General features: G+C 38.2%; 1 protein-coding gene and 2 pseudogenes across 7 annotated transcripts in view; all 3 read left to right on the top strand.

The window, feature by feature from the left end:
- The window catches only part of LOC110041625 (putative tRNA (uracil-O(2)-)-methyltransferase), a 166,184-nt gene that overhangs the window by 112,407 nt on the left and 27,955 nt on the right, over positions 1–25,822 (top strand). For 5 of the 7 annotated variants that reach the window (XM_089289648.1, XM_089289649.1, XM_089289646.1 and 2 more), the window contains 2 exons: positions 21,213–21,786; positions 23,112–23,228. In XM_089289648.1, the coding sequence (XP_089145774.1) occupies positions 21,213–21,786; positions 23,112–23,228 (691 nt within the window). The other 2 variants (XM_089289650.1, XM_089289651.1) reach the window with 2 other exon arrangements.
- LOC149112012 (uncharacterized) lies at positions 9,745–13,565 on the top strand (annotated as a pseudogene).
- On the top strand, positions 23,823–25,702 carry LOC149112013 (uncharacterized; annotated as a pseudogene).

A 25,822-nucleotide genomic window follows, 5' to 3' on the forward strand; every position in this document is an offset into this window, starting at 1 on the left:
AGCCAAAGGTGTAAAATTAGTAAACTGTAATGCATATTAGATGGAGGTCTTTTCAAAAAAAGTGTTTTTATTAGTTCCTTTCCTTTTTTGAAATGCTCTTCTGGTGAGCAATTCAATAAGGGTGGGCCAGGATAGAAAGAAGAGCAAGTTATTGATGATTCATGTATTGAGAGGTTGACCAAGCGTCTGAAAAAAAAAAAACGGCTAAGAAAAAACCAGTTTTGCTTTCTGTGACTTAAGCTGATAGGAACAATGAGAAAATCACAAGGAACATTCTGACTACCATTACTCTTTTGTATTGTATTTGATACTCACACAAACTACCCAGCAATGAGGCTAAAACTTGTATCTGTAAAGGTTTCTTTTAAGGTCGGCACTGAAGTTGACAAGAATGGGGCAAATTTCAATTCCACGTAATGTACAGAGCAGACCTAATAAACAAGGCTGCATTTCAACTGATTGCTTTACCGCTTTAAAATGCTCTTTTACCTGTTGTACGGAAAACAAGGGAGAACCCTGTTTTATTAATCATAAGATGCACACATTTGACTTATCAGTCATAAAAGGTGATACTTTGCGATTATTAATCATAAAATGCGTCTCTTACGATTAATAATTGTGAATCTTACAATTAATAATCGTAAACTCCATGATTAATAATCGTAAGATGACTCAAACCAAATTTCACTCAAGCAGCTGCCATTACGAAAAAAATTTAGACTCAAGAACTACATCTCACAGGGCTTGCTCTGAAATAATAAATGTAATTCAGCCGAAGTGTTGAGGTGACAAACTTTTTGTAGAGCTTTCCTTTTATGAACTGAGTGTGTTTATGAACAATATTTTTTCCATCTTTGACTTGTCGATGAAAAGCAGTGCAAGCACAAAATATATTGTGGCTGTGAAACAGCAGCACTGCATTCAGTGCTCGAACATTGAACAACAGCACCGGCGTCGACAAAACCTGGATCGGATCACGGATCGGATCACGGACCGGATCACGGACCGGATCACGGATCGGATCACGGATCGGATCACGGATCGGATCACGGATCGGATCACGGATCGGATCACGGATCGGATCACAGAAAAAAAAAAGTTTTAAAGAAAAAAAAATGAAAAACTAAAATCAAACCGTTTATAAGATAATGATAAATAAAAAATAAAAGTGGAAAACTAAAATATGTTAAATGAAAATAAGAATCCCGAATTTGACGCAATGACATGTTAATTACAGAGAATGACAAGAGGTCATTTAAAAAGCCACATAAGCGCCTAATTTACGACGAATTTAAATTGTAATGAACAGGCAGATGTAGTTATATTTGAACGTTAGTTGGCTCGAAGCTTGCGTGAACCTCCCATTCTCGTTTTTGAAATTGTTATCAGTGGCTAATTCTCGGCTACATTTTCGTGTCAGATGTGAGCGTTACAGTTGGCGTTACAGTTAAATGAGAAAACTTACGTACGAAAGCTTAAGGACATGACTTGTTTTGAAGGAGCTACGTCACGATTTGCACATCTTGAAAAAACTAGCCTAGTTTTTCAAGTTCGTCATTTGCAATCCCCGTTAATCTTTGCCATCCTTGACGATCCTCATTCCGTTTTGATTTGTTCTTGCCTCTTAAGTGTTTTCTATCCTAGAACACGATCATTTTAAGGTTTTATTCTATTTAAAGGTAACTCTTTACGACCCTAAAAATAACTCTAAAACTCGTGACGTAACTCCTAAAATGTTGTTTATTCTCGGGTTGCGTTATCGTTCACACTATCGATGTCATTCCTAGAATTTTTTGTAAAACAGCTACATTTCCTTGAAATACAAATGGTTTGTTTCGTTTTATTCCAGTGCGAAATATCGTATTCCAAACTCACATCTTGTAAAAGTATAGACTTGTCTCAAAAACGGAAATTGTTTGAAATCATCAGGTGTTTAATTTTTTAGTGTTTTTAGTTTTTGTGTTTCTATTCATACGTTCGTCCTATTATTACCATGCTGACTCGTTTTATGACAGTTTGATGCAAGTGAATACACGAAATATCATTTATCTGAACTGCGGAGAAAGATATGAAGACATGATTGATCATCGCAATCAAAACCCAACAGCCTGAAAAAAATTCATCTGTGACCAGCTCCCAGTTGGCTTGATATTATAAAAGAATAAAGGAATATCACACCTGAATTAAATAAAACTTTCCGCTCACAGTAGTCACTCTACTGCAATTTGCTCAACAAAATTTTGAATTTTTTTCCTTGATCTGATGCGTGATCCGGTCCGTGATCCGATCCGTGATCCGATCCGTGATCCGATCCGTGATCCGATCCGTGATCCGGTCCGTGATCCGGTCCGGTCCGATCCAGGTTTTGTCGACGCCGCAACAGCACCGCGATCATTGCAAAATAAAAAACTTAACAAAGATTACCCAACTGATTTGAAAGGGGCTCATTTAATGTGCAAAATGCACCCAAAGTAAAAGTCAACATGCAAAGGAACAAGCAAACGGAAAAATATTTCTTCCTGAAACACAGAAATGCTAGCTTAGGCCCGTTCCAAACGCTGCTCCACTCATGTGCCAAACCAAGCTAGATTAAGTTTGACTTTAGAGCGACTTTGGAGCGACAGCTGGTTCAGACAGCATACTTGCGTCGAACTTAATGCAGGAAGCCTGTGGTAACAACTAATTCTCGACAAGAAAATAATTTATGCATTCTGAATTCAAGAACTCTGTTCAAACAGAAAAGCTGTGACTAACATTTCGCCATTATAGCAATATTTAGGGAAGCAAAATCAAACTCAAGGTTCAGTGTTTGTATTTAGACAAGTTTTCTCCCAGTTAATTCGACTTTTTAAAGGGAAATCTCATAAGCTGAGCTATTATTATTATGAATTTGCACTAAAGAAACTCACTTATACGGATGTGTCAAAAACGAAGACCCAAAAACGAAGACCGAAGACCTAAGACCCTGTGGTCTAAAACGAAGACCCACAGGTCTAAAACAAAGACCCTGTGGTCTAAAACGAAGACCCACTGGTCTAAAACAAAGACCCTGTGGTCTAAAACGAAGACCCACTGATCTAAAATGAAGACCCACTGGTCTAAAACGATCGAAGACCCACTGGTCTAAAACGAAGACCCACTGGTCTAAAACAAAGACCCACCGGTCTCAGACCTTTTTTTTTTCTTCAGGAAAGACTATACACTAGGCTAAATTGCTTTCGTTTTTGTAGCGCATAAATTAAAATGTCATCTGAGCGTGCGGCAAACTTGACAGTTGCTTTATCTCAGTCGGTACAACGTGTCAAATTTTGTAACGCAATTAAATTTCAACAGTATAGAAATATACGTTTTAGTGACGATTTTAGTATATTTTGTCGTCACCAATATTCTATTTTTCAAATGCATATGAGCAAATTACAAAAATTAGAGCAATTTAGCCTAGTATATAGTGTTTCCCTGAAGAATGTGAGAGTGATAACGTAATTTTCCAGGGAAAATCAAATTCTTGTAGCACGTGGTGAATAAATTTGCGAGTCACGCACAGTGAACCTTTGCGCCTTTATATGATAAGTACAGTAAAGCAGAGTAATGAAGTCACCTCATCATAATTTCCTTCGGTCTTCGTTTGCGACACATCCCACTTATACAGTCTTGTTTCTCATAAATCAAACGCATATTTTGTTGTCTTTATTTGTAGCGAGGACTGTGAGCTTCATGTATGACTGGTTACGCCACTCAATTTTGAGCCAATCATGAGTCCTGTTATATGAAAAATACATTTCAGTAATTTATGCATAGGTTCAACACATGAGGAGAATGCCGTATGAATCAGCTGCCGCTCCAACATTGCATATTAGTGCGACAGACCCTGCCAAATTTAATGTTGTTTGCTGCACCAAACCTAACCTGCTGAACCAAACTGATTCAAACGTGGCTCTTCTTCCGTACTTAACTCATCAGTTAGGTTCAGTGCATGAATGGAGTGGCATTTGGAATGGGCTTTATTTTTTTACAAGTGATATTTTCTTATGTGCGATCTTTTGTTGATGCGAAAGCGTTCTTGATTACCTTGAGATGTACAGTGTAAATGAGTAATGAAGGAACAAAAACACAGCCAATGTTTTCCGAAACTTGAATTCCTCAAAAGAATTTGGAGCTTAAATTCGCTAATAAGCTTAATTAGGAACGGTTTTAGTTACGGCAATTTATTCGGCTATAAATTCATCATGAACAGCACTTGAATGATGCACAAAGTAATGGTTTTTGTAATTCAAGAGCTATATCAAAAAGTTCCTTTATACGGAGCCCATTAAGTGCCATTAAATTGCGCTTTCAATTTTAAATCACCCCTAAATTTTTGCCTGCATTCTGTCGTTTTTCCCCAATTTTTTCCTGCGTTCTCATTTTTTTCCTGCCTTTTTTTGCCAACTTTTTTCCTGACTTTTTTCTCAACTTTTTTCCCAACTTTTTTCCCAACTTTTTTCTCTACTTTTTTCTCAACTTCTTTCCGACTTTTTGTCGAAGGCTGCTGACCCCAATCTAGTTACTGCTGTGGATTTGGGGAAGACTGCGGATTATTATCGTTGTTAAAACAAAATATCTTTCTCTTCAGTGGGATGCCAAAATGGCCAGCGCTAATGTGCTGTTCTTTTAATTCTGACATTCGCTTTGAAAACGTCTTCCTGTGATGGTGTGCGACTTGCAAACTACATTCCTACATTGCAAGAATACCCCGCTGGATGTGATGACCTAACTGAAAGCTATTTTCATCTTGGGCTGGAGTATACAGAGATTTTATTGTTTCTTGTATTCAGTCATGGAAAAGGATTTTAAAAGCCAAAGGACTTGGACGAAGAAGACACGCCAGCAATTTAAGGGAGGTTGTTCAAGCTTTGGAAGAAGAACTTCGAGGAAGCGGTAGTAACATCAGGTACAAGCATATGACTCAACGATTGGACAAGGACCACTGGCTTGTTGTTGGCAAAGAAACCATGTGGGAGTTATTGAAGATCCTTGATCCTGAAGGGTTGAGTTAAGAGCAAGGCACGTGCTACAAAGGAGGCAATACATAACCAAGGGCCCTAATCATTTGTGGCACATAAATGGCTATGGTAAATTGAAGACATTTGGTTTTTGTATCCATGGAGTCGAGCCATCAATGGATTTAGTAGGCAAATTTTATGGCTTAACGTTGGATACACCAACAATGATCATACCGTTATTTTTTAGTACCGTTTGCTGACTACATGTATGTCCAGCAACTTGGAGGAATTGCAAGTTAAGGGTTATAAGAGCTGATTGCAGAACTGAGAATGGATATGTCGCAGCGGTACAAAGGGTTATTAGCCGAGATGGTGAAGGTGATTGGGTTGGGGATGACAGTTTCATCTATGGAAAATCAGTCTCTAACCAACAAATCGAAGCCTAGTGGAGTATACTGGGAAAAGACTACACAAGATGGTGGATAGATTTTTTTAAAGACATGAGGAGCTGCAGCCTTTATCATGACGATGACTGTATTGAGGTGGAATGTTTCAAGTTTTGTATCATGCCTATATTGCGAGATGAACTTCATTGGACAGCAAGACTGAGGAATCTCCATCAGATTCAGCCTTCAACAAACTTGGAATCCCCATCTATCTGGCAAGCCTGATGTATTGTTCTTTCTCTCGGTAGTGTCAGGTACAAGGAACTAATAATTATGGTGGATATCGTCTGGGACAAATTGGATCTCGCAGATGAGAGATGCTGCTATCTACCTCAGCAAAGTGGTTGCTCAGATAAATTTACATGGCTGGCAGAAATCATAATGAGGGGAAAAGAGTTGACAATTTCCTCGCACACCTGAAGAGGCAACAACTTTGTATGTTACCTTACTTGAGGAAATAGACAAAATCTAAGAGACCCGGGGCATGCATAGCATGGAAGATCAGTTTGAACTTCAAGCTCTTTTTAGTGCAGAGTGCACTATTGGGATGGTTTGGGGGTTGACGTCACTAAGCACTATGGCAATAAGGTGTAAACTTTAATGTGTGTATAATTAATTAATTAGCCTTGCAGGAAGGGGGTGGGGTGGAATGGGTTATAGGTACTTGTAAACACTAGGTAAAACGTGTTGTACCTATGTTACTTCTGTGACACAAAGCTATATGTTTGTTTCAGAAAACCCCTAGCTCTCCTTGTGGTACTATTCTCTTTGGAGCAAAATTAATTTGCTCTAAACGCATGCGCAGCTTAGTTATCATTCATGTTGACTAATTCATTAGGTGGAAGATACACTTTATACAAGATCACACAAAAACGTTGAGTGCTTTTCCTTGTGGTAGAACCCAACAAGTAAGATGCATGCGTTGTAGAATCGTTAGGGGTAATTACACTTTGTTTCTATCCCCAGAGCCACGTGGTTTATTATATGTTTTGTGATGTGTCCAAAGATGGCAGTTATTTTTCAGGGAGCACCACTTCTCCCATTTTCATGCGAAAGACGCTACTGTGACTGCGTGTCTTTTGGAATTACCCCTAGGTTGGATCAACAAGTATAATCTGCTGTTTTCAAACTACAATAACGTGTATGCCAGGGTCAAATAAAGAAGGGAAACGTATTGTTTCTCCTTAGCAGCCTGTTTATTTCTTCCTTTAATTGTCTCTATAAGAAGGAGGGACCAATAATCTTCAGAGTTAGTGACATTAATACATGTCAAATTGTCTCTATAGAGGTAACTTGTTCACTAATATAGGACAGATCTCGGCCAGTTAGCGCTGTTTACCTTCAATGCTTCTCATGTAACCGCTTCTTAGTTGTATTAATATTATTAATACACCACGATATCAATAATTATTTCGAATGGTTTTATAAGGTTTTACATACCTTCGCGAGGAAAACAAAAGTATCAAGTTACAAAGTTGGCAGGAAAAGTGAAATTGTCACATTTGCTGCTTCAACTTACAAATTGACTTTAAAATGAACGAAAATCAACATAAAACACCAGAATAAAATTTAAAGACCGTCAAGACAAACAGTAAATGTAACTTATTTTTGGACCTTGATGAAAATACAAACATGAAACAATCGCACTGCTAAGATTATGTATTATCAAGGTTTCTGTCTGTCCATATTCTGCAAAGGGAAAATACAAACTGGTAGTGAATGGAGTTAAGGGGTGAGTACTTGTGGGACTAGCGTGCCAGAGCTATCAGTTGCACTCTGCACTATCTGAGATTGTCTTACTTAAGTGTCTTTTCGATTTTGTTCTGATTCCATAGGTCGAGGGCTGTTTACATTTGAGAAAACCAGTGAAGTTATTTTGCAGTTCATTACTTTTCTGGGATGATAACCCAACACTACCACCACCCGCCCCACACACACACACTTATGTCCAGAAATGAACCCAGTTATTGTTTCAGAATACTTCAGGTTGACTGAGTATTTTACACACTTTTATATACTTCATATTTGGTGTAACTACGTTTGCTTCAGTGGAATTTCATTGATAGGGACACTTTGTGATGCCTTTTATGAAGAAGATGAACAATTCTTTTCTTTGGTGAAATAATTTAATACAATCCATGTGCAACATTTGTTAACATGTAGCAGTCAAGAAATTGATTGCGTATCATACTGTTAGCTTATTTAAATGGTAACAAAAACATGAAATAAGCGTCCACTCTTCTCTTTCCTTGAACATTTTTTCTAACAAAACAATGAATTATCCGCAATAAGTTTTTACTAGTTATTCGCGTGGTTCACAATGTAATGTTTTACCACCATATCAGCTAGTTTTTTTAACAAAGAAAATTCAACCCACTTTATATAGATAAGGGAAACGCTATTTAATTATCATGTCAAATGACCATGCCTGGCTGTCCTTCATGATATTTGTAAACTCTTCAGCAAGAGCTGGGAATTTCAAGGGAAGGTTCTTCTCCCTGTGGTCGCCTTCATCCACCTTTTGGAATTTTATATAGGCCAGCAGATTTTGAAAGGGCAGCAGAGATATTAAAATTTGCATTTATTAAAAGTACATGTACATTCAAGCAGATTTTACCAATGTAAGGCTACAATTTCTTGTAATTTACACTTGTATCCTGACTCACGATACATGACAGTGTAGAGAATATTTTTTTGAATCCTTGTATTTACAAGCCGGACTTAACACGTGTAAATTACACATGTAAAAACCACAAGTGTAATTTCTTTATTGAATTGACCCCAGGATTTAAAATGTTGATCTAAACAATAGCCAGATTAGTGTGGGATAATCGTGAGCTGATTAATTGTTAAATGAAAAGACAAGCTGATGGTTGGTGTGGAGGGGATGGCAATGAAGGAGGGTTATGTTATGGCATGACATAAGGAGTTTTCTTCCTTTCATTTTTAAGCAGTCTGTTAGCTAATCTGTTTGCCTATTATAGCGCCCCGGTTAACCTACTATTAGAACCCCAGATATTTTCTGTAAGTAAACAAACTACAACATATATAATTATGACCAAATACAACATCTCCCTGGCATGGGTTTCATGGTTGTGGCTGCCAGTTTGAGAGTTTGGCAACAATTGCATGGTGCAAGATAAAACAAGAAACTTCAGAAACCCAGGAAAAGATTGTGTTACTCCAATTTGTTTTTATTATTATTATTAACAATATCTTTACTACCTTTACGATACGACTTTGAATTGATAGATGTAGTAGTTACGCTGAAAGGGGTATAGTTTCGTTTTCAGGTTTCAATACAATTGTCTATAAACGGATTATTTTTGAATTATATTTTTTTGCAAAAAAATGCCTCATAGTCAGCGCGTCTGGGGTATGTTATGAGCGGGTCAATGGATGAGTGAGAGATGTATGTATGTCACACCAATCAGATTGTGTTACGTCCAGAAACTTTAACTTGATATAAATGTTTGGACGTCTCTTTTCTTAGTGTCTTCAGCAGCAATTTAATATTTTGTGTTAACAGCAATTCTTAAAAACGGGAATTTTTAGCAGAGATTTTCTTAAAGGTTTGTGGTATGGAACCTCTTCAAATATTCCTGAAGACTCCATGGTGGCAAGTTAAACCACAAATTAGTTAGATTAGACTTTGAGGCGACACATTGTTTCTTTCGTTTTGAAACAGATTCCTTGCATGGTTCAAAAGGATTACTTACATCTCCGATAAAGTGTCAAAACTTTTTCTGTAACTGACTTTTTGTCACCAAAAAAGTTACCAGGTGTTCGGATGTGACAAGGAAACGTCTCAAACTCTGCAGATTTCATAGCGTCTTACAAAGTTAATACACCTTTTCATGTGTCTGGTTGTTTCAAGTCTCAAGTTAGGTAACATTATTTACATAGCGAGTATATACAAAGCTCTATATCGCTTTACAGTCATGAAAGTAAAACTAAATATAATAATTTAAATACTAATATTACTTTGATATCAATATTAATTTGAAGTGGGTTCGTTGAATATCAAAACCGGAGAAAAACTACGATCATTGCTGGCAACAGAATAAGACCATGCTAAATTGGATCTTGTTATAAAGTGAGTTAAATTCAATAATGCGTTGACCAGCAAACTTGTCAATTTTACTTTTCAGACCAACGTTTGCGGTAACTTGATACATCTACATTTGTTTTCCTCATAAAGGTACAACACAAAACTATTGTTTTCTCAAAAATATAGGGGCGATGTGCTTTTTCTTCATTGCTGGAGAAAACTGGTATAAAGTTAAATATCTAGTGAAAAATGGAACAAGAACAATTTTTTTTCAAAACACTTATTATCATTTCACGGATAAACAAAAACTAATCTAATTATTAGATAGTCACGTCTGACATGTCGAGTCACGGAATAGTGCAGTCTTATTCTGTTGCCACCTTTGCCATTAACAATAAAACCACCTCAAATTAATACACAATGATATCAATTAATACAACTGAGAAGCATTTCAACGAGAACCTACAGTTGTACAAACTATTTTCAACAACTGACTCTGGAAAGCTCAGGTACATTGTACACCAACTTGGAACAAATGCCTCTTAACAGATGTCAACAACTACTGGCACATTACAAATGAATTTATCCACAACGTAAACGAAACCGACAAACGGACCTCTAACAGACCAACTTAATTTGACTAACAGTAGGACTGATTTGACTAACAACAGACGGATTGAAACAACCAATGACTGATGACAACTTTACCCGAGTCTTACAGCCAATACCATCATGGCTAAACTGACCAATCACTTTCAACTGACCAGACTTATAACACCATCGACTGACAAACACTATTCACTTGAATCTGAAGATGACTTCTGCTCAGGTTGTTGAAACATCAGTCACCAACAAACTAATACAAACTAAAGATCATTTTGTAAGCTAGAGCAGTTTTCATTTGAGTGTCGAAAAGTAATTGGTTTGCATCAACTACGCTACACGATTAGCTTAAAAACGCTTGCGCCACTTTTCACAAAATGAGGTTCGTTCTCTTGAGTTCAGTTTTATATACAGAGAATTAGAATGTGCTTACCGTATTATGAAGACAGCGAGCTCAGTTTTTGTCCACAAACGAAATAGAAACATCTCCAGTTCTGAGTATTAAGCTGCTAAAGCAAACAGCCACAAACAACTTTCAATCAAAACACCTTTCTTTAGCTGGATACACCACACGTTTCAATCGACGATTCCCGTGCTTTGCAACTAACATAAACCTGTTCTTTGACATAAACCTGTTCTTTCAAAGAATTAATACGGACACAGTACTCAGCCCTGGAGCTATTACCTATTCCGGAAGGAACTCACATCTCCACTCTCGATGTTTTTACTGTCAGAAGGTTTATGACTCGTTTGAAGCGCACTGCTCCAGGTCCAGACGGATTTCCCTATTGGCTGTGGAGAGATTTTGCACACCACCTTGCTCCAGTTGTCACCAAGCTTTTTAACTCTTCACTCAGACAGCAGTCAGTTCCTCTTCCATGGAAGCTTGCCAACATATCACCAATTCCTAAAGAATCTCCACTGTCGTCATGTGCTCAGCTTCAACCGATATCCCTCACGAACATTATCATGAGACTGTTTGAGAGGCTAGTCTGCAAACTAGAAACTTTCAAGGAGCTTAGGTCTGTGATTGGTATGGATCAGTTTGCTTATAAGAAACATTGCAATACCACGATGGCGCTTATAAAGTGTCAACATAATTGGCTCAGGTGACTAAATGATGATGTAGACTTTGTTCGAGTTCTGTCATTTGACTTTAGTAGAGCTTTTGACACTGTCTCTCACAAAATTGTCTGCGAAAAGTTGAAGGCTACTAATCTTAATCTATATTTCATCAACTGGATTATCAGCTTCCTTGGCAACCGCAAACAAAGGGTCATTGTGGATAGAAAGATTACTGATTATGTTGATATTACTAGAGGAGTGCCACAGGGTACAGTCCTTGGCCCACAAATTTATTCTCTCTGATGGTGAACGATATAAAGCTAGTTGATTCAAACAACGGGATCTCAAAATATGCTGATGATATCACTATTACTGTACCTGTTAGAAGGAACTCTGACACGGCCCTCGCAGAAGTTAAGAACCTTGAGAGCTGGGCAGCCAACAATAGGATGTCTTTAAATTTGTCAAAAACGTGGGAAATGCTACTGCGTAGTAGAACTACTCAGCCTGCTCCTCCTCCAGTGCCTGGGATTGAGCGGAAAGAGTGGCTGAAACTTTTGGGAATTACCTTCCATGAAGATCCTTGTAATTGGGATCTTCATGTTGACAGTTTACTTTCTAGAGCTGCTAGTCGACTATATATTCTTAGGGTATGCAAATATTATGGGTACACTAAAGATCAGCTTAGTAAACTCTTCGACTCTTTAATAATGTCATTATTTCTGTATGGATTAGAAGTGTGGGGCTCCGCCTATCAAGGTAAATATTTAGATCGGATTGACACTTTTTTTCGGCGAGCCTATCGTTTTGGCTATACAAATAAGATCATTTTTCCCACCCAAACGTAACAGAGCTCTTAGAGAAAGGGGCCATGACTTCATACTCCCTAAAGTAAAAACGGAACGATTCAAACGGGCTTTTGTAAATAGATGTCTTTTTAAATTTATGTCTTAAAATTTTTCTTGTAATACATATGATAGGTTTTTTCTAGTTTACCTTAGTTTGTTATTGATTGTAAAGCCACACATATGTTGTGACTGATTTCTTAATAAAGACTTCTAAGACTTCATTCGTAGCGGATGATTCCTAGTCATGAATGGCAGCAAACACCGCAAGGCCATGTTGGTGGAAGATGTCTGGAACGTAAAATTAGGATATCTTACTTTTCCAGATACCTGTTGTGCTACATTGTGTACATAACCAAGCAGTTCAAAACTAATTTTCAGTGCGAGGCCACACATCATTCACACTGAAGTACCTCATTATTACATCATTTTCCTTCTGATTTCATTCCCTTTATTCCCAACTTCAACTTTCCCAGCCAGTACGCAAGTACCCTTTGGGGACCTATTTTTCAAGTTTTTTTTCTTTTTTTTTTCTGAGCATAGACAATCTCTAGAATTTCGTGATTGCATATAAGAAGTTCAATTGAAAATATGTGCTGTTTAATAACGTCGAGGGCTCAAGTTTTCATATTGTGACGTCAGTATGTGGCCGTTGCTTTCTGGATATTAGTGAGCACATGGGCTCAAATCTGGTAAGTTTTCGGTTTATAAGTATTTTTTGAGTCATTTTCTGCTGCAGAAGACCCCAGGCTGGCATCATGAAGCTAGAATGGTGAGTAGGGGAAAACTTCTGAATTAACCTGGAGGTGAGAGATGATTTGAAGGTGACTGGAATGCCAAAAGTATTTGTATGGTCATTCTGTGGGTGGATTCCAAGACCTGCCAAGGCAATTTGAATGAATTTTGACTTCTAAAGAATGCAATTGGCGCAATATTTTGCCGGTAGAATTGGCTGGCTCAGCACTTATAAAAAACACACGAAATATAGGTATGTTATCTTGCATGCTGCTGACATTGCGTATTTCCCAGGCATCCCTTTTGGCCAGGTTTGCGACCATAGCTCTAGTTGAATGGTAATTGCTCAGTCGGTTGACGGTTTGATGGAAGATTTTCTTAGTGAACGGAAGGAAAATGCTTGATGTTTGCTGCAAATGCAACATTTTGGATTTAAAATTATTTTTTCATTAAAAACTTTGAAGGCAAAGACGAGTGTTGTGTTGTTGTTTTCGAATGTAGTAGAAAACAAGCATTTTCGGCTTTGCTGCAGAACAAATAGCCATATGCAATGAAAATTGAGAGCTGTAGCGAGTTAATTGGCTTCAAACGCTTCAAAAATTATCACTTTGCCATAAAACAACATTATTACTGTCACATCTTCAGATCTGAGAAAGCTGCAGATTGTCAAAACATTGCTGGTGCTTTAAATTCGTACGAATTTGTACCGTTACCAGTTAAAGGGTTAAGCTCCAAATTCTTTTAAGGAATTCGAGTTTCGGGAAACATTGGCTGTGTTTTTGTTCCTTCATTCCTCATTTACATCTCAAGGTAATCACGAACGCTTTCGCATCAACAGAAGATCGCACGTAAGAAAATATCACTTATAAAAATAAGCTAGCATTTCAATTTGTGTTTCAGGAAGAGATTTTGCCGTCTGTTTGTTCATTTGCTTGTTGTCTTTTACTTTGGGTACATTTTGCACATTAAATGAGCCCCTTTCAAATCAGTTGGTTAATCTTTGTTAAGTTTTTTATTTCGCATTGATCGCGGTACTGTTGTTCAAGTATAGCCACGATATCTTTTCACTCTTGCATTGCTTTTTGTCAAAGACTTAAAGACGGAGAAAATATTGTGCATAAACACACTTAGTTGTTGGTTTATATGCCCGTTTCCTTTTACTTTGGGTACATTTTGAACATTAAATGAACCGCTTTCAAAATAATTGTTTGGATAATCTTTAAGTAAAGTTGTTTATTTTGCATTGAACGCAGTGCTGTTGTTTCACGGCCATGATATATTTTGCGCTTGCATTGCTTTTCATCGACAAGTCAAAGACAGAAAATATTTTTCACAAACACCCTCAGTTCATAAAAGGAAAGCTCTACAAAAAGTTTGTCACCTCAACACTTCAGCTGAATGTGTGGTTCCAGAAAATATCCATACCCCCCCCAAGGAGGGTCACAGAAATTCCAAGGGGTAGGGGGGTCTGAAAGAGGTAAATTTCCGAAGGGGAGGGGGGCAGTGAGTACTCGAGTTTTCTTTCCAGTGGGTCAGAAATGCAATCGAATGAACACAACCGTACTTTCCTAATTGATTCAGGCAACCAAACCAACAGAAATATTCCATCCATTGAGAAATAAATGTTAGATTCTTTATCATATATTTTCCATTTTTCTTCCGACGTCATATGACGGACAGCAATCCTGAGTATCGTGTTTGTTGGATGTCAAGTTGAACAAAATGCCAACGAAGAGGTGCAGCAATACATGAACAATGAGTTGATGATATTTTATACTTTGAAGTCATCGTGCTGTATTTAGCTTAAATGCAGTTCAGATGCTTTTTCCAGCATTAATCATGCTTTCAATTAAATGAGATTCGTACTTTGTTTATTTCGTTTGATACTCGTACAAAATTATTTCCCGTTTCGGACTTGCTGTAACTAGGGTATCACATATTTTCATCGTTATTCGTGTAGTTAATAGTTTGCTTTAAGTGAGCAAAGTGGACTCAAAGCCATTTGTCTTGAACTATATATGTAAACGTGGACAGCGAGGAGCGTTGTAGTTGGGGCAGTAGCTGAGATTTCATTTGGTCATTTATAGACTGACTGAACAATGCGTGTTTCACATATAAATTGTATGACAATTCAAAAACCTAAGGCATAAAATGAATTAACTATCATTTACAAACTACAGAGACAAAGTGTATGACTTAATTGATGTATTCCTTGGGTGAAAGAAAAAATAAAGCGACATTTGGGAAACAGCTGTTTTGAAGAAAATGTTGCATGACGACTTTATTGAGTGTGTAAAGTAATAGACCATTTTACAGTTGTCTGCTGGGTGACCTGGCCTTTGAATGGCAGTGAGGTTAGAGTTGACCTTGTTTTGATACAGACCTCTCTGCTTTTGTCATGCAAATACACCTAGTCAGCATTAGAATAACTTGATTTACACAACAAAAGCAGCGAGGTCTGTATCAAAACAAGGTCAACTCCAGCCTCGCTGCCATTCAAAGGTCAGTTCGTTGGGCAGACAACTGTAAAATGGTCTATTTGATATGTTGTTTGACCATGCATAAATTAAAACTTCGCCTCGGTTATTTGAAAGAGCTTTATGTACATTCTGAGTTTCTTATATGAAAACTTCCTTTAATGACAAAAAAGTCAGCTGCTATGCCATTTGGGAGTGTCAAGCGCTTCTAAGTCAGTTGTTTATTAGTTTAAACACCGGTTCAAACATTTTAACATGACATGAAGGAAGGCGCCTCCTCTGCAGTCTACTGTGAAAAAGTACGTCTTCTTCTACAACGTAACTATAAACAGCTGCAGCTAAATTTTATTACAATTAATGAGTTAAGTCTTGTTTTTTATGGATACGGAATTTCCGAGGGGTAGGGGTCCAAGTAGAAAAATCATGGAAATTCCAGGTGTAGGGGGAGAACCATGAAGCCCGCTGGAATGGAAAATCCTGGGGGGTGGGGGTCCAACTGGGAAAAAAACCCTCCATGGGGGGGTATGGACATTTTCTGGAACCGCACAATTACATTTATTTCAGAGCAAGCCCCGTGAGATGTAGTTCTTGAGTATGAATTTTTTTTGTAATGGCAGCTGGTTGAGTGAAATTTGGTTTGAGTCATCCTATAATTATTAATCATGGAGTTTACGATTATAAATCGTAAGATTCACGATTGAGTTTTATAAACCTGCGAGCCAGCGAGCCATGCGAGCCAGCGAGCCATGCGAGCCAAAGGGCGAGCCCTAGTAAAAATGTTAAGATTTTTTTTTTGTTACATTTACATTCACATGAGAACAAGAACAAGAGCAACCGAACAAGATGAATAAGATCGCAATATTAAATTCTTGCAATATTAAATTCTAAGGGAAGGGACAACCACATGCAGCAGTCAGCCAACCGACAAAGTTTTGGTAACTCTGATTCACTAAAGAGCGAACCTGTTAAAATTACGCGATTCACTCACCATTCTTGACGCCAATACACGGAGTTGCCCTGAAGTACTGTTCTCTTTTTTCTTGAATGATTTTCAACGTGGATATCAATGAATGACAGGTGCCAATGGATACCATTCACTTACCCATTTGAGTAGCGGTGGGGCGGTGGAGCCGTACGTTTTTCTCAGAAAATTTCTTTACTTAAGTCCTGAACCTTAATAAATTTTTGTCGCATCGTTTTTATTTTTTGCGGATCCTGGGCGATTTGAATACACAAAATTTTCTCCAAACAACAAAAATATGAAACAAAGAAAAAAATTCATCACACTCAGGGTAGCCATTACTATGACGCAAGACTTGGCACGATGTGCAGATGTTTAGAGCATTTTTCATATTTGCTACACCAGCAATAGTTCTGGTAACCGAAGCGAGATTAGGATTTTCTTTTGGGAATATTTCAATTGTAGGCACTTTTGTAGCTAAATTTTTATTTAAAATTAATTTCCCAGGCCCGGAAAGAGAGACTACCCTAGGAGCGAGGTTGTACCGTTTATACTCGTCCCCAGGGTCATCTCCGCTTTCAAGATGGCGGGCGAGCAGTTTATAGCGATAGTTTAGTGATAGTCGGGCGCGAGATCTATGTTTCTTGGCGAAAAGTCGACGACCTCCCAGACCAGTTGAAGAAAAAAAAAATACTCGCGTAAATGGCTCGCATGACTCGCATGGCTCACACCGTGGCTCGCATGGCTCGCTGGCTCGCAGATTTAGCAGACCCTTCACGATTATTAATCGTAAGAGACGCATTTTATGATTAATATCGCAAAGTATCACCTTTTATGACTAATAAGTCAAATGTGTGCATCTTACAATTAATAAAAGTGAAAATTTCACTCCAGAAATAAATGAACACCTGTTAGAATTGATATCTGCAAAGTTGTGCACTCATGAAAAATCCTTATAAATCAAGTGACATTAAGGTTACTATATACCTTTAGAGCACCTTTAGAGGTGTTTTGTGTGCAAGGGATGTAGTGCGTCCGGTTTAAACTGTAGATAACTAAACCCCGTACCAAATTAAAGCTGATAGCCTATCACAAGATTCCAAGAATTATGAAATAAAATGAATTGTCAAATTTTTCACGACCTCTCAATGTGAGTCTCCAAATCATCTTTTGGATCCCTTTTGAAAGCTACAAGTCACAGGGAATTTGTTCATTTGCCCTCAAATTTGGACAGTAGCTACAATCTTGGACAGAATAAAATGGAACAATTATTCCCCATCCCCCCCAAAGCAATGATGAAGGCGCGAAGGAACAAAAATGCACCATTTTGGCATCATTGAAATGGGGGGAGGGGTGGTCCAGATGTTCCATTTGTTTTGTCCAAAATTGTATTTAAGGTTTCAACATGACAAGACAAAGGGAACCAGTAATTAGGAACTAATATAATATGTCAACACATTTATCGGCAGTACAAGCTAAGGAAGTGGTGTCTGTCGCAGTCACGTGTGTCAGAGCTCAATAGTAACGCTGCTAACCTAAGTTTAGGTACTACAAGTAGAGGGAATTTTGATACCAATGAATAAATAAAAACGTTATTCTAACCCCAACTTTCCGATTAAGTGACGGTTTACGACATATTTCCTACGATTTAGGTTGGTTTTTGGACGGTTTAAAACACTTTTTGACGGTTTTGGTGATCAATAAAATAAAAACTGAACTAAGAATTAATATTATTTTACTGCCCTGCTACAAAACCGTGCTAAACCGTAAAAAATCGTCAATAAAAACTTGTAGATCGTTGAATTTGTTTTCAACATAGCTAAAAATCGTGCAAGACTCTTTTTTTTTAATAAAGAAAACTATTCTACAGAAAGAAAATACTTCAATAGACCAATATCCAATAATTACCTGAAAAATTAAGACTTTAAAAATAATAGATTGAAAGCGTGAGGGCTTAAGTGGCGCATTGGAGTTAAGTGCGTAAGTCGCGGGTTAAGGTGGAGTGTGAGAACTCTCCCGGGTTCGAGACCGTTCTCCTCTTCTGCTGTTTTTCTTTCCTTTTTTTTTTTTTTTTTTTTTTGTCTTTCTGCGGGTAAGTTGAAATGTTCTTTTTTTGTCGTAAAATCTGCTGGCAAACAATGCCAAACTTTTCTCTGAAATTGAATATGGCAAACCGCAGACACGTTTTTAAAACCTCTTTAAGTTGACTCATGGAAAAATTACTTTTTAAGACTTTGACTATTTGAAAGAATAATAAGTCTAAGTCCCAGTTTGTTTGTTTCATAACCTGGGCTTGAAATGATATCCCAGCTGCCACTGGTCAAGTTGTCCAGTCAAATCTATTTTTGTTGGAACAAGAAACAATTTTGGTCAGACAAATATGTATTTAACGTCATAATTCTTTAAAAAGTGCTTCTCCCCCCTTAGCATGATGCTTAAATATCAAGCAAGTACATTTAGTGACTTCTTATTGAACAAGTAGTTCATATTCAGTGCAAAAAGTAAAGAGTACACCGCACAGCGGCAATGTTCGGTAAAATTATATACATGTAATTACACTTTGCTTCCCACTATCGCTTGCTATTGCTTCTACTATTCAATTGTTATTCAAGCTTATTGATTCACACAGGAATTAACAAGCAAACTTAATTGTTATTTTTAATTTCACCTTAAAGGCCTTAAAGTTTTAAAATACATGTTTGGTTTGAATTTGTATTACAGAGTAGCCTGGACTTTTGTACCAGATACTTTAAGAGACATCTGTTTCGCTTCCCACAATTTGGGTCACAACGTTAGTTAGCGGCAAATTTCACGCGGTCAATAAGGATTAAAGTAAACTTCCCCAAAATGGCCTCCTTGGAAACAGAATAGTGGCTGTTGTAGAGAGGTGGTCGTTATGGGGAAGTAGAGGTGTAAAACGACACCTTTTTGGGGGAGGGTGCAACACTGTTATCTCTAAATCTAAAAACGCTTGTTTTAGCATGTAATTACATAACACTATCAAAAGATATCTATAAACCGAAACCAAACAGAAACAGAGACTACCAACATGCTAAAAAGTGAGGTTTTGAATACATCATTTGTCAGTCATTGATTAACTGGCATTGTCGAGAGGTTATTTTTAGTAGTTTGGATGCATTTTAGTGGCTGTTGCCATTGTGAAGTGGTGGCCATTGTAGAGAAGTTAAAATAAGGGATGTGTCGAAAACAAAGACCAAAGACCTAAGACCTTGTGGTCTAAAACGAAGACCCACTGGTCTAAAACGAAGACCCACCGGTCTAAAACGAAGACCCACCAGTCTAAAACGAAGACCCACTGGTCTAAAATGAAGACCCACCGGTCTAAAACAAAGACCCACCGGTCTAAAACGAAGACCCACCGGTCTAAAACGAAGACCCGCCGGTCTAAAACGAAGACCCACCAGTCTAAAACCAGTCTAAGACTCTACACTAGGCTAAATTGCTTTCATTTCTGTAGAGCATGAATTAAAATGTCATCTGAACATGCGGCAAACTTGACAGTTGCTTTATCTCAGTCGGTACAACGTGTCAAATTGTGTAATGCAATAAAATTCCAACAGTGTAGAAATATACGTTTTTAAATGGCGATTTTAGTATAATTTTTCGTCACCAATATTCTATTTTTCAAATGCATAATTTATGAGCAAATTATGATGAGATGACTTCATTACTTTGCTTTACTGTCCTTATCATATAAAGGCACAAAGGTCAACTGTGCGTGACTCGCAAATTTATTCACCACATGCTACAAGAATTTGATTTTCCCAGGAAAATTACGTAATCACTCTCACATGCATTCCTCACTTCTGTAGCGCATAAATTAAAATGTCATCTGAGCATGCGACAAACTTGATAGTTACTTTATCTCAGCCGGTACAACATGTGTCAAATTTTGTAATGCAATTAAATTTCAACAGTATAGAAATATACATGTACGTGTTAGTGACGATTTTAGTATATTTTGTTGTCACCAATATTCTATTTTTCAAATGCATATGAGCAAATTACGATAAGGTGACTTCATTACTTTGCTTTACTGTCCTTATCATATAAAGGCGCAAAGGTCAACTGTGTGTGACTCGCAAATTTATTCACCATGTGCTACAAGAATTCGTTTTAGACCAGTGGGTCTTCGTTTTAGACCGGTGGGTCTTCGTTTTAGACCGGTGGGTCTTCATTTTAGACCAGTGGGTTTTCGTTTTAGACCAGTGGGTCTTCGTTTTAGACCGGTGGGTCTTCGTTTTAGACCGGTGGGTCTTCGTTTTAGACCGGTGGGTCTTCGTTTTAGACCGGTGGGTCTTCGTTTTAGACCGGTGGGTCTTCGTTTTAGAACAGTGGGTCTTCAGTTTAGACCACAGGGTCTTCGTTTTAGACCACAGGGTCTTAGGTCTTCGGTCTTCGTTTTTGACACATCCTAAAATAAGAGTGAATGTATAGACTGCCTGCTGGGATTTAAAAAGGTGTCAGTGGCAGTTGAAAAGAGTTAGCCATTAGTGGAAATTTGACTATATTAGCAAACACACCGATAGACACGTTAAGCTGGAAGACCTGCTTGTTTGCAGTCCTGACAGGTTGCAACTACTTGCAATTTTACTGAAGTCAAAGGTGGTCTGGTTGTGTCTTTCGTTTGCTTTCTTTTTTTTTCTTTCTCAAACATGAGTAATGTACAACTTAATTTAGAACTTAAGCTCTGAATCAAATTTTCCTTTGAGGTGTAAACAACTGCACAAAATGTCCGGTCATCCAACGATTTAGATCTGAATGTCTCAAACTCGGATTTAAAACACTGTGAGTCTCGGTCTCGTAATTTAAAAAGTCAAAATGTCTCAGGCTCGCAAAGAAAAACACTACTTCTTCTCGCATTTACCGTTCACCACCCCTTTTTTGCAAAATGTACACTTTTTTAGGGGTGTGGTTGTCACTTGTTTATACACTGATTAGTTTTATCATAGCAGGCTCGCTTATGGTCTTAATTTTGTGCTAGGTTGCATTGCTAATGCAATTCTGGAAATTCTGTCATTCATAGATCTGTCAGATGGGAAGGCTTAGGACATTTCCTGAGGAGAATGCTGAAGCAAGGGAGAGACTAATAAAGGGAATGATACTGAGAAGAGGTTGTGATATTGATGGCGGAAATGTACCTGAAACGTTAATAAAGGAAAGGGACAATCCTAATTTGCAAACGCCATTTAACAGAATTGGCAAACAATCTGTGGAAGAAAGTGGTTTGCTTGAACAACATCATCTTACATCTAGTGACCACAAGGAGAGGAACAGCATTGATATTCATGAAGATGAGCTTCAGCAACACAGAAGCGTCAATGATGACAAGTTGAGTTGTAAGACTGGGTGTTATTCAAATACTTGTCCTTCTCAAGTATCATCCTCCACTTTCCAGCCTCGTCCATCTAAGGAATCAATGAGAAACTGTACAGCCTTGGATAGATCACTGAAAGACCTTATTGTCAATACTGTGGCAAGAAAATTATTGGACTTGCCTCTTAAAAGTGACAAGTCAGCAAACATTTCACACACTACTTTAGAGGTAGACAAATGGACTCCAAGTTCTGCAGCTTATGCTTCCAAATGGCGAAAAGGAGGTAAAGATTGTCTTGTTTCTTAACTTTAACAATGCACATCTGGACTCCACGTTTGTTAGTACACTTAGTAATACAGGCAGTATCAGTTAAAACCCCTCACCTGTAGAAAAGTTTTAAGTTGAATTCCTCTCATATGTTAATACATGATTCACCTGTAATCAATGACTAATTAATAGTTTGGTGCACATAGGGCGAGGGACATGCTGCACAAATAGAGCTCAACGCAAGGATGGTTGTTGCTTCACATGTCTCACAGGGGTCTTCATGCACAAACTTAAGACTTAGCCTGCAAGCAGGCTCTAATATCGTTGGTAGTATGAACAAATGAGCAAAGCTGTCGATGAACAAAGCGAGAGTCGGCTGAAGCGTCTCTCGCAACTTTCCACTTTGCTCCTGCCGCAACACATGGGAGCCTGCTCACAGGCTAACAAACACTAAGATCATCATTATTAAAGCCGAGCAGAAAGTAACTATATGTTAGCAGCTCTTTGACTTCACCTGTTAAAGTCATTGTTGTTATTGTCCTTGGCAATCTCTTGATATTGAGTTAGATGTCTACTTGGTAGTGCTCAGTTGATGACTGAGCAGTAAGAGGCAAATTCGTAGACAGATGGGACATCTGAACTGTGGGTTGGAGCTGTGCTAGCAGCCTGTTGTCTCTCTACATATTCTTGCTGACGGAAGTCTCTCGCTACGTTTCTTCCTCTGTTCCTCATGTTAAAGGAAAGCCAGAAGCTAAGAAAGAGTAACAATAGAACAGGAAGAAGACATGCAGTTTTAAAGTGATAAAACAGTGTAGTTTACAGAGCAACTGTGGATTACTGTTACTTGTCTTCACTTTTATTTTCCTAGAGTTCTGGTGTAAATCTCAAATGTACAGTTGCGACGTGAAAGTAATCTGCTGCATGTGGACCCTATATATAAACTGATGACATTGTTTGACTTTGATACTAAAGAGCTACATGCTTTTTTTAAAGCTACAATCCTGGTCAAAAGTCTAGGGACACTTTGCACTTTTGCCAGCATATGGTCTTTCTGTCCACCTCCCCATCCCCACCCCGAGCACAATGTTGATGTTGATTCATCCAAAATAGACCCACTATTGCAACATTGTTTTGAGGGGGAGCGGGGTTTGGCAAATTAAATAATGACTTCCCACTTCACAATAATGTGTCACCTGTTGTCATTTTGTCCCAAGGACTTTTGGCCGGGATTGTAGATTGTAGCTGCGGCAAGTCAGTGCACTACATTTGTCATTCTTTCTTTGGGCTAACAGTGTCAAGCATATCTCGCACTGTGGTAAACTGTGGCATTATGTCTGTCAGGTGAACTGCAACTTTCTGAAGTAGCAATGTTGTTTGGAGGAAGTACTTTGCTTCAACTCAAGAATGAATGTGGCGGACTTCAGACTCTACTGCGTAACCATTATTACATTTTCAAAGGTTTGTTAAACTTTTTCTTACAATTATACATTGAATACATGTGACCCTGAAAGGCAAAACGGACACTAATGGTTATCTGTTCCAAAAGGTTAACCAGTCGTTATCCATTTGTTACCGGTTCGAATGTTTTGCGTATCCATTCGAACGGTTCTGACGTCCATTCAAAGTTAATTGCAACATCCGTTCGAACGGTTCTCGCATCCGTTCAAATGGGTCTGACGTCCGTTTGTACAGTTATTGCATCTGTTCGCCAACTAGAATGTCCGTTCAAAGAATTGCAACAACCGTTCGAACGGTTTCAACATCCATTCTCAATGTATCCATTCAAAAGGAGAAATTAAATTGCAGTCAATATCAAATTTTTTTCAATATTATGTATTGACTAGGTAAGCTCTTGCCAAAGAGTCTATTTTAGTCAAGAAAACAATTACTGAACAAAAATTTGGTGCTTATTAGCAGGGAAAAGATCACAGCTGTTGTTAGTTACATGCACAGCCATGCGTGTGACTGCAGTACTGTTGTCATTTTGCCATGATGGCAACAGTTGTTATGACAATCAATGTTGTTACAGATCATTCAACACGACAATTCTAAAATGGCTGAGCTTGAAATTGACAACTCTGATGAGATTGTACAAAAGGTGAAGAAATTCATGCAGGAAACTTGCAGTTGTGCTCTTGGTTTAAATGGTCGCCCATGTTCCGATCAAGTTACAGAGGAGACGGTTCTTTACAATTTGAATAACTGCCTTGAGCTTTCTAGCACGGAACTCAACCTTATCATCCTGGCAAATATTCAAGTATTCACAAAGAGAGAAAAGGTTGGCAACAAAAGAAGCAGGAGTCCTCAGTGTAGTTTTATTTACCAAACGAGCCCCATTTGCAAGGAGATGTTCTTACACTTGTACAGAATTGGTTATTCCAGGTTTGAAGATTAAAAGAACATTATCAGGAGCACGGAATTTTCCCAACAATTCACAGAAACACCAAACGTGTGCCAGGAAATGCAATGTCTGAAAAATCTCTCGAAGCAATCCATGCACGTATTGAAAATTGTGTGGAAGAAAATGCCATTGTGCTCCCTAGCTAGCAGGATTCCTGGATTTAAAAATGAAGAAATCAGACTCTTATCTTCGTCGGAGACAAAAATGAGCATGTGGAAAGAGTACGAAGGAACTTGCAAGACCTCAAATGAGAAAGCCGTAAGTTACAGGAAATTCTTGCAGCTGTGGGATGAGTTTTATCCTGATGTGGCAGTCGCTAAACCTATGACGGATCTTTGTTTAAAGCTTGTCAACAAAACACCACAAAACTACAGCGAGCTGCCCACCTCTCGGATGAAAAAAATCAGAGTGTGTAAAGGTTCACCAGGAACACTTGAACACTGCGCAAACTGAAAGAGAATTCTACAGAAATTCGTGTAATGACTGCGAAAAAAATTCTTCAAACACTTGACACTGACACTTTGCTTAACTGTGAAACCCGCAGACCCTGTTCTTTAAATGCAACAATACATTACTCCTTTGACTTTGCACAGCAAATACACGTACCAAGCAATCCTCTACAACTGGGACCGATATATTTGAAGACTCTGCCAAAATGTGGAATTTTTGGAGTTATGTGCGTAGCGATTCCTCGCCAAGTTAACTTTTTAATTGACGAAGCAGTCTCCAAGGGAAAAGGAACAAACGCAATGATCAACTATGTGCATTATTATCTCGAACACTACTGACTTGGAGAACAGCATGCTCATCTTCATGCCGACAACTGCGCCGGCCAAACCAAAAATGATTTTTTCCTTTGCTACCTGGCTTACAGAATTTTGTTGGAACTTCACCACTCAATTACATACTCATTTCTAATAGCGGGACACATTATAAGTTTGGCCCCGATCGGTGCTTTGGGTTAATCAAGAAAGTTTACAAAGTAACTTATATCTCATCACTATACGAATTTGCAAGATTGGTCAAGAACTCCAGTAACCTAAACAAGGCACAACTCATTGGAACGCACGATGGCAGAATCATCGCACCTGTTTATGACTGGGCTTCCTTCCTTGGCCAGTATTTCAGAAAGTTACCAAACATCAAGAGCTACCATCATTTCAGGATTTCCGAGCAAAACCCTGGAATGGTTTATTAAAAAGAATTTGCAAACAGTCTTGAACGTTCTTTCATGTTTTTGAAAGATCTCGTGGTTCTTCCACCTTCAACCACTACTCCTCCGGTTATTGAACCAAATGGATTGAGTGGAGAGCGTAAGCTTTATCTTTACCGTGAGATAAGTCAATTTTGTAAGCCAGTAACAGAAGACATTGTAGCTCCTGCCCCTTTTTAAACTGCCACGTGAATAAAAAATGGTCGAATGACTCTTCTTGATCTACTGCATTAGACTACCCCTGTTGTTAGGTACCATTGAAAGAAATTTTTACACCACTAGATGAAATAAATCACATGTGAAATGAGGATGGCAAAATTAATTCTCACTTTGATCTTAATTATGTCGCACGGATTTCACTTGAACTCTACCAAAGCTTTTCTCTCAGCGGTCCACCGTGGTACCGATCGGTTGTTGTATTCATATGCAAAATGAATA

Source organism: Orbicella faveolata, unplaced genomic scaffold (assembly GCF_042242905.1).
Source record: "Orbicella faveolata isolate gen_17 unplaced genomic scaffold, um_ofav_v1 contig_2, whole genome shotgun sequence".
Classification (NCBI taxonomy): domain Eukaryota; kingdom Metazoa; phylum Cnidaria; class Anthozoa; order Scleractinia; family Merulinidae; genus Orbicella; species Orbicella faveolata.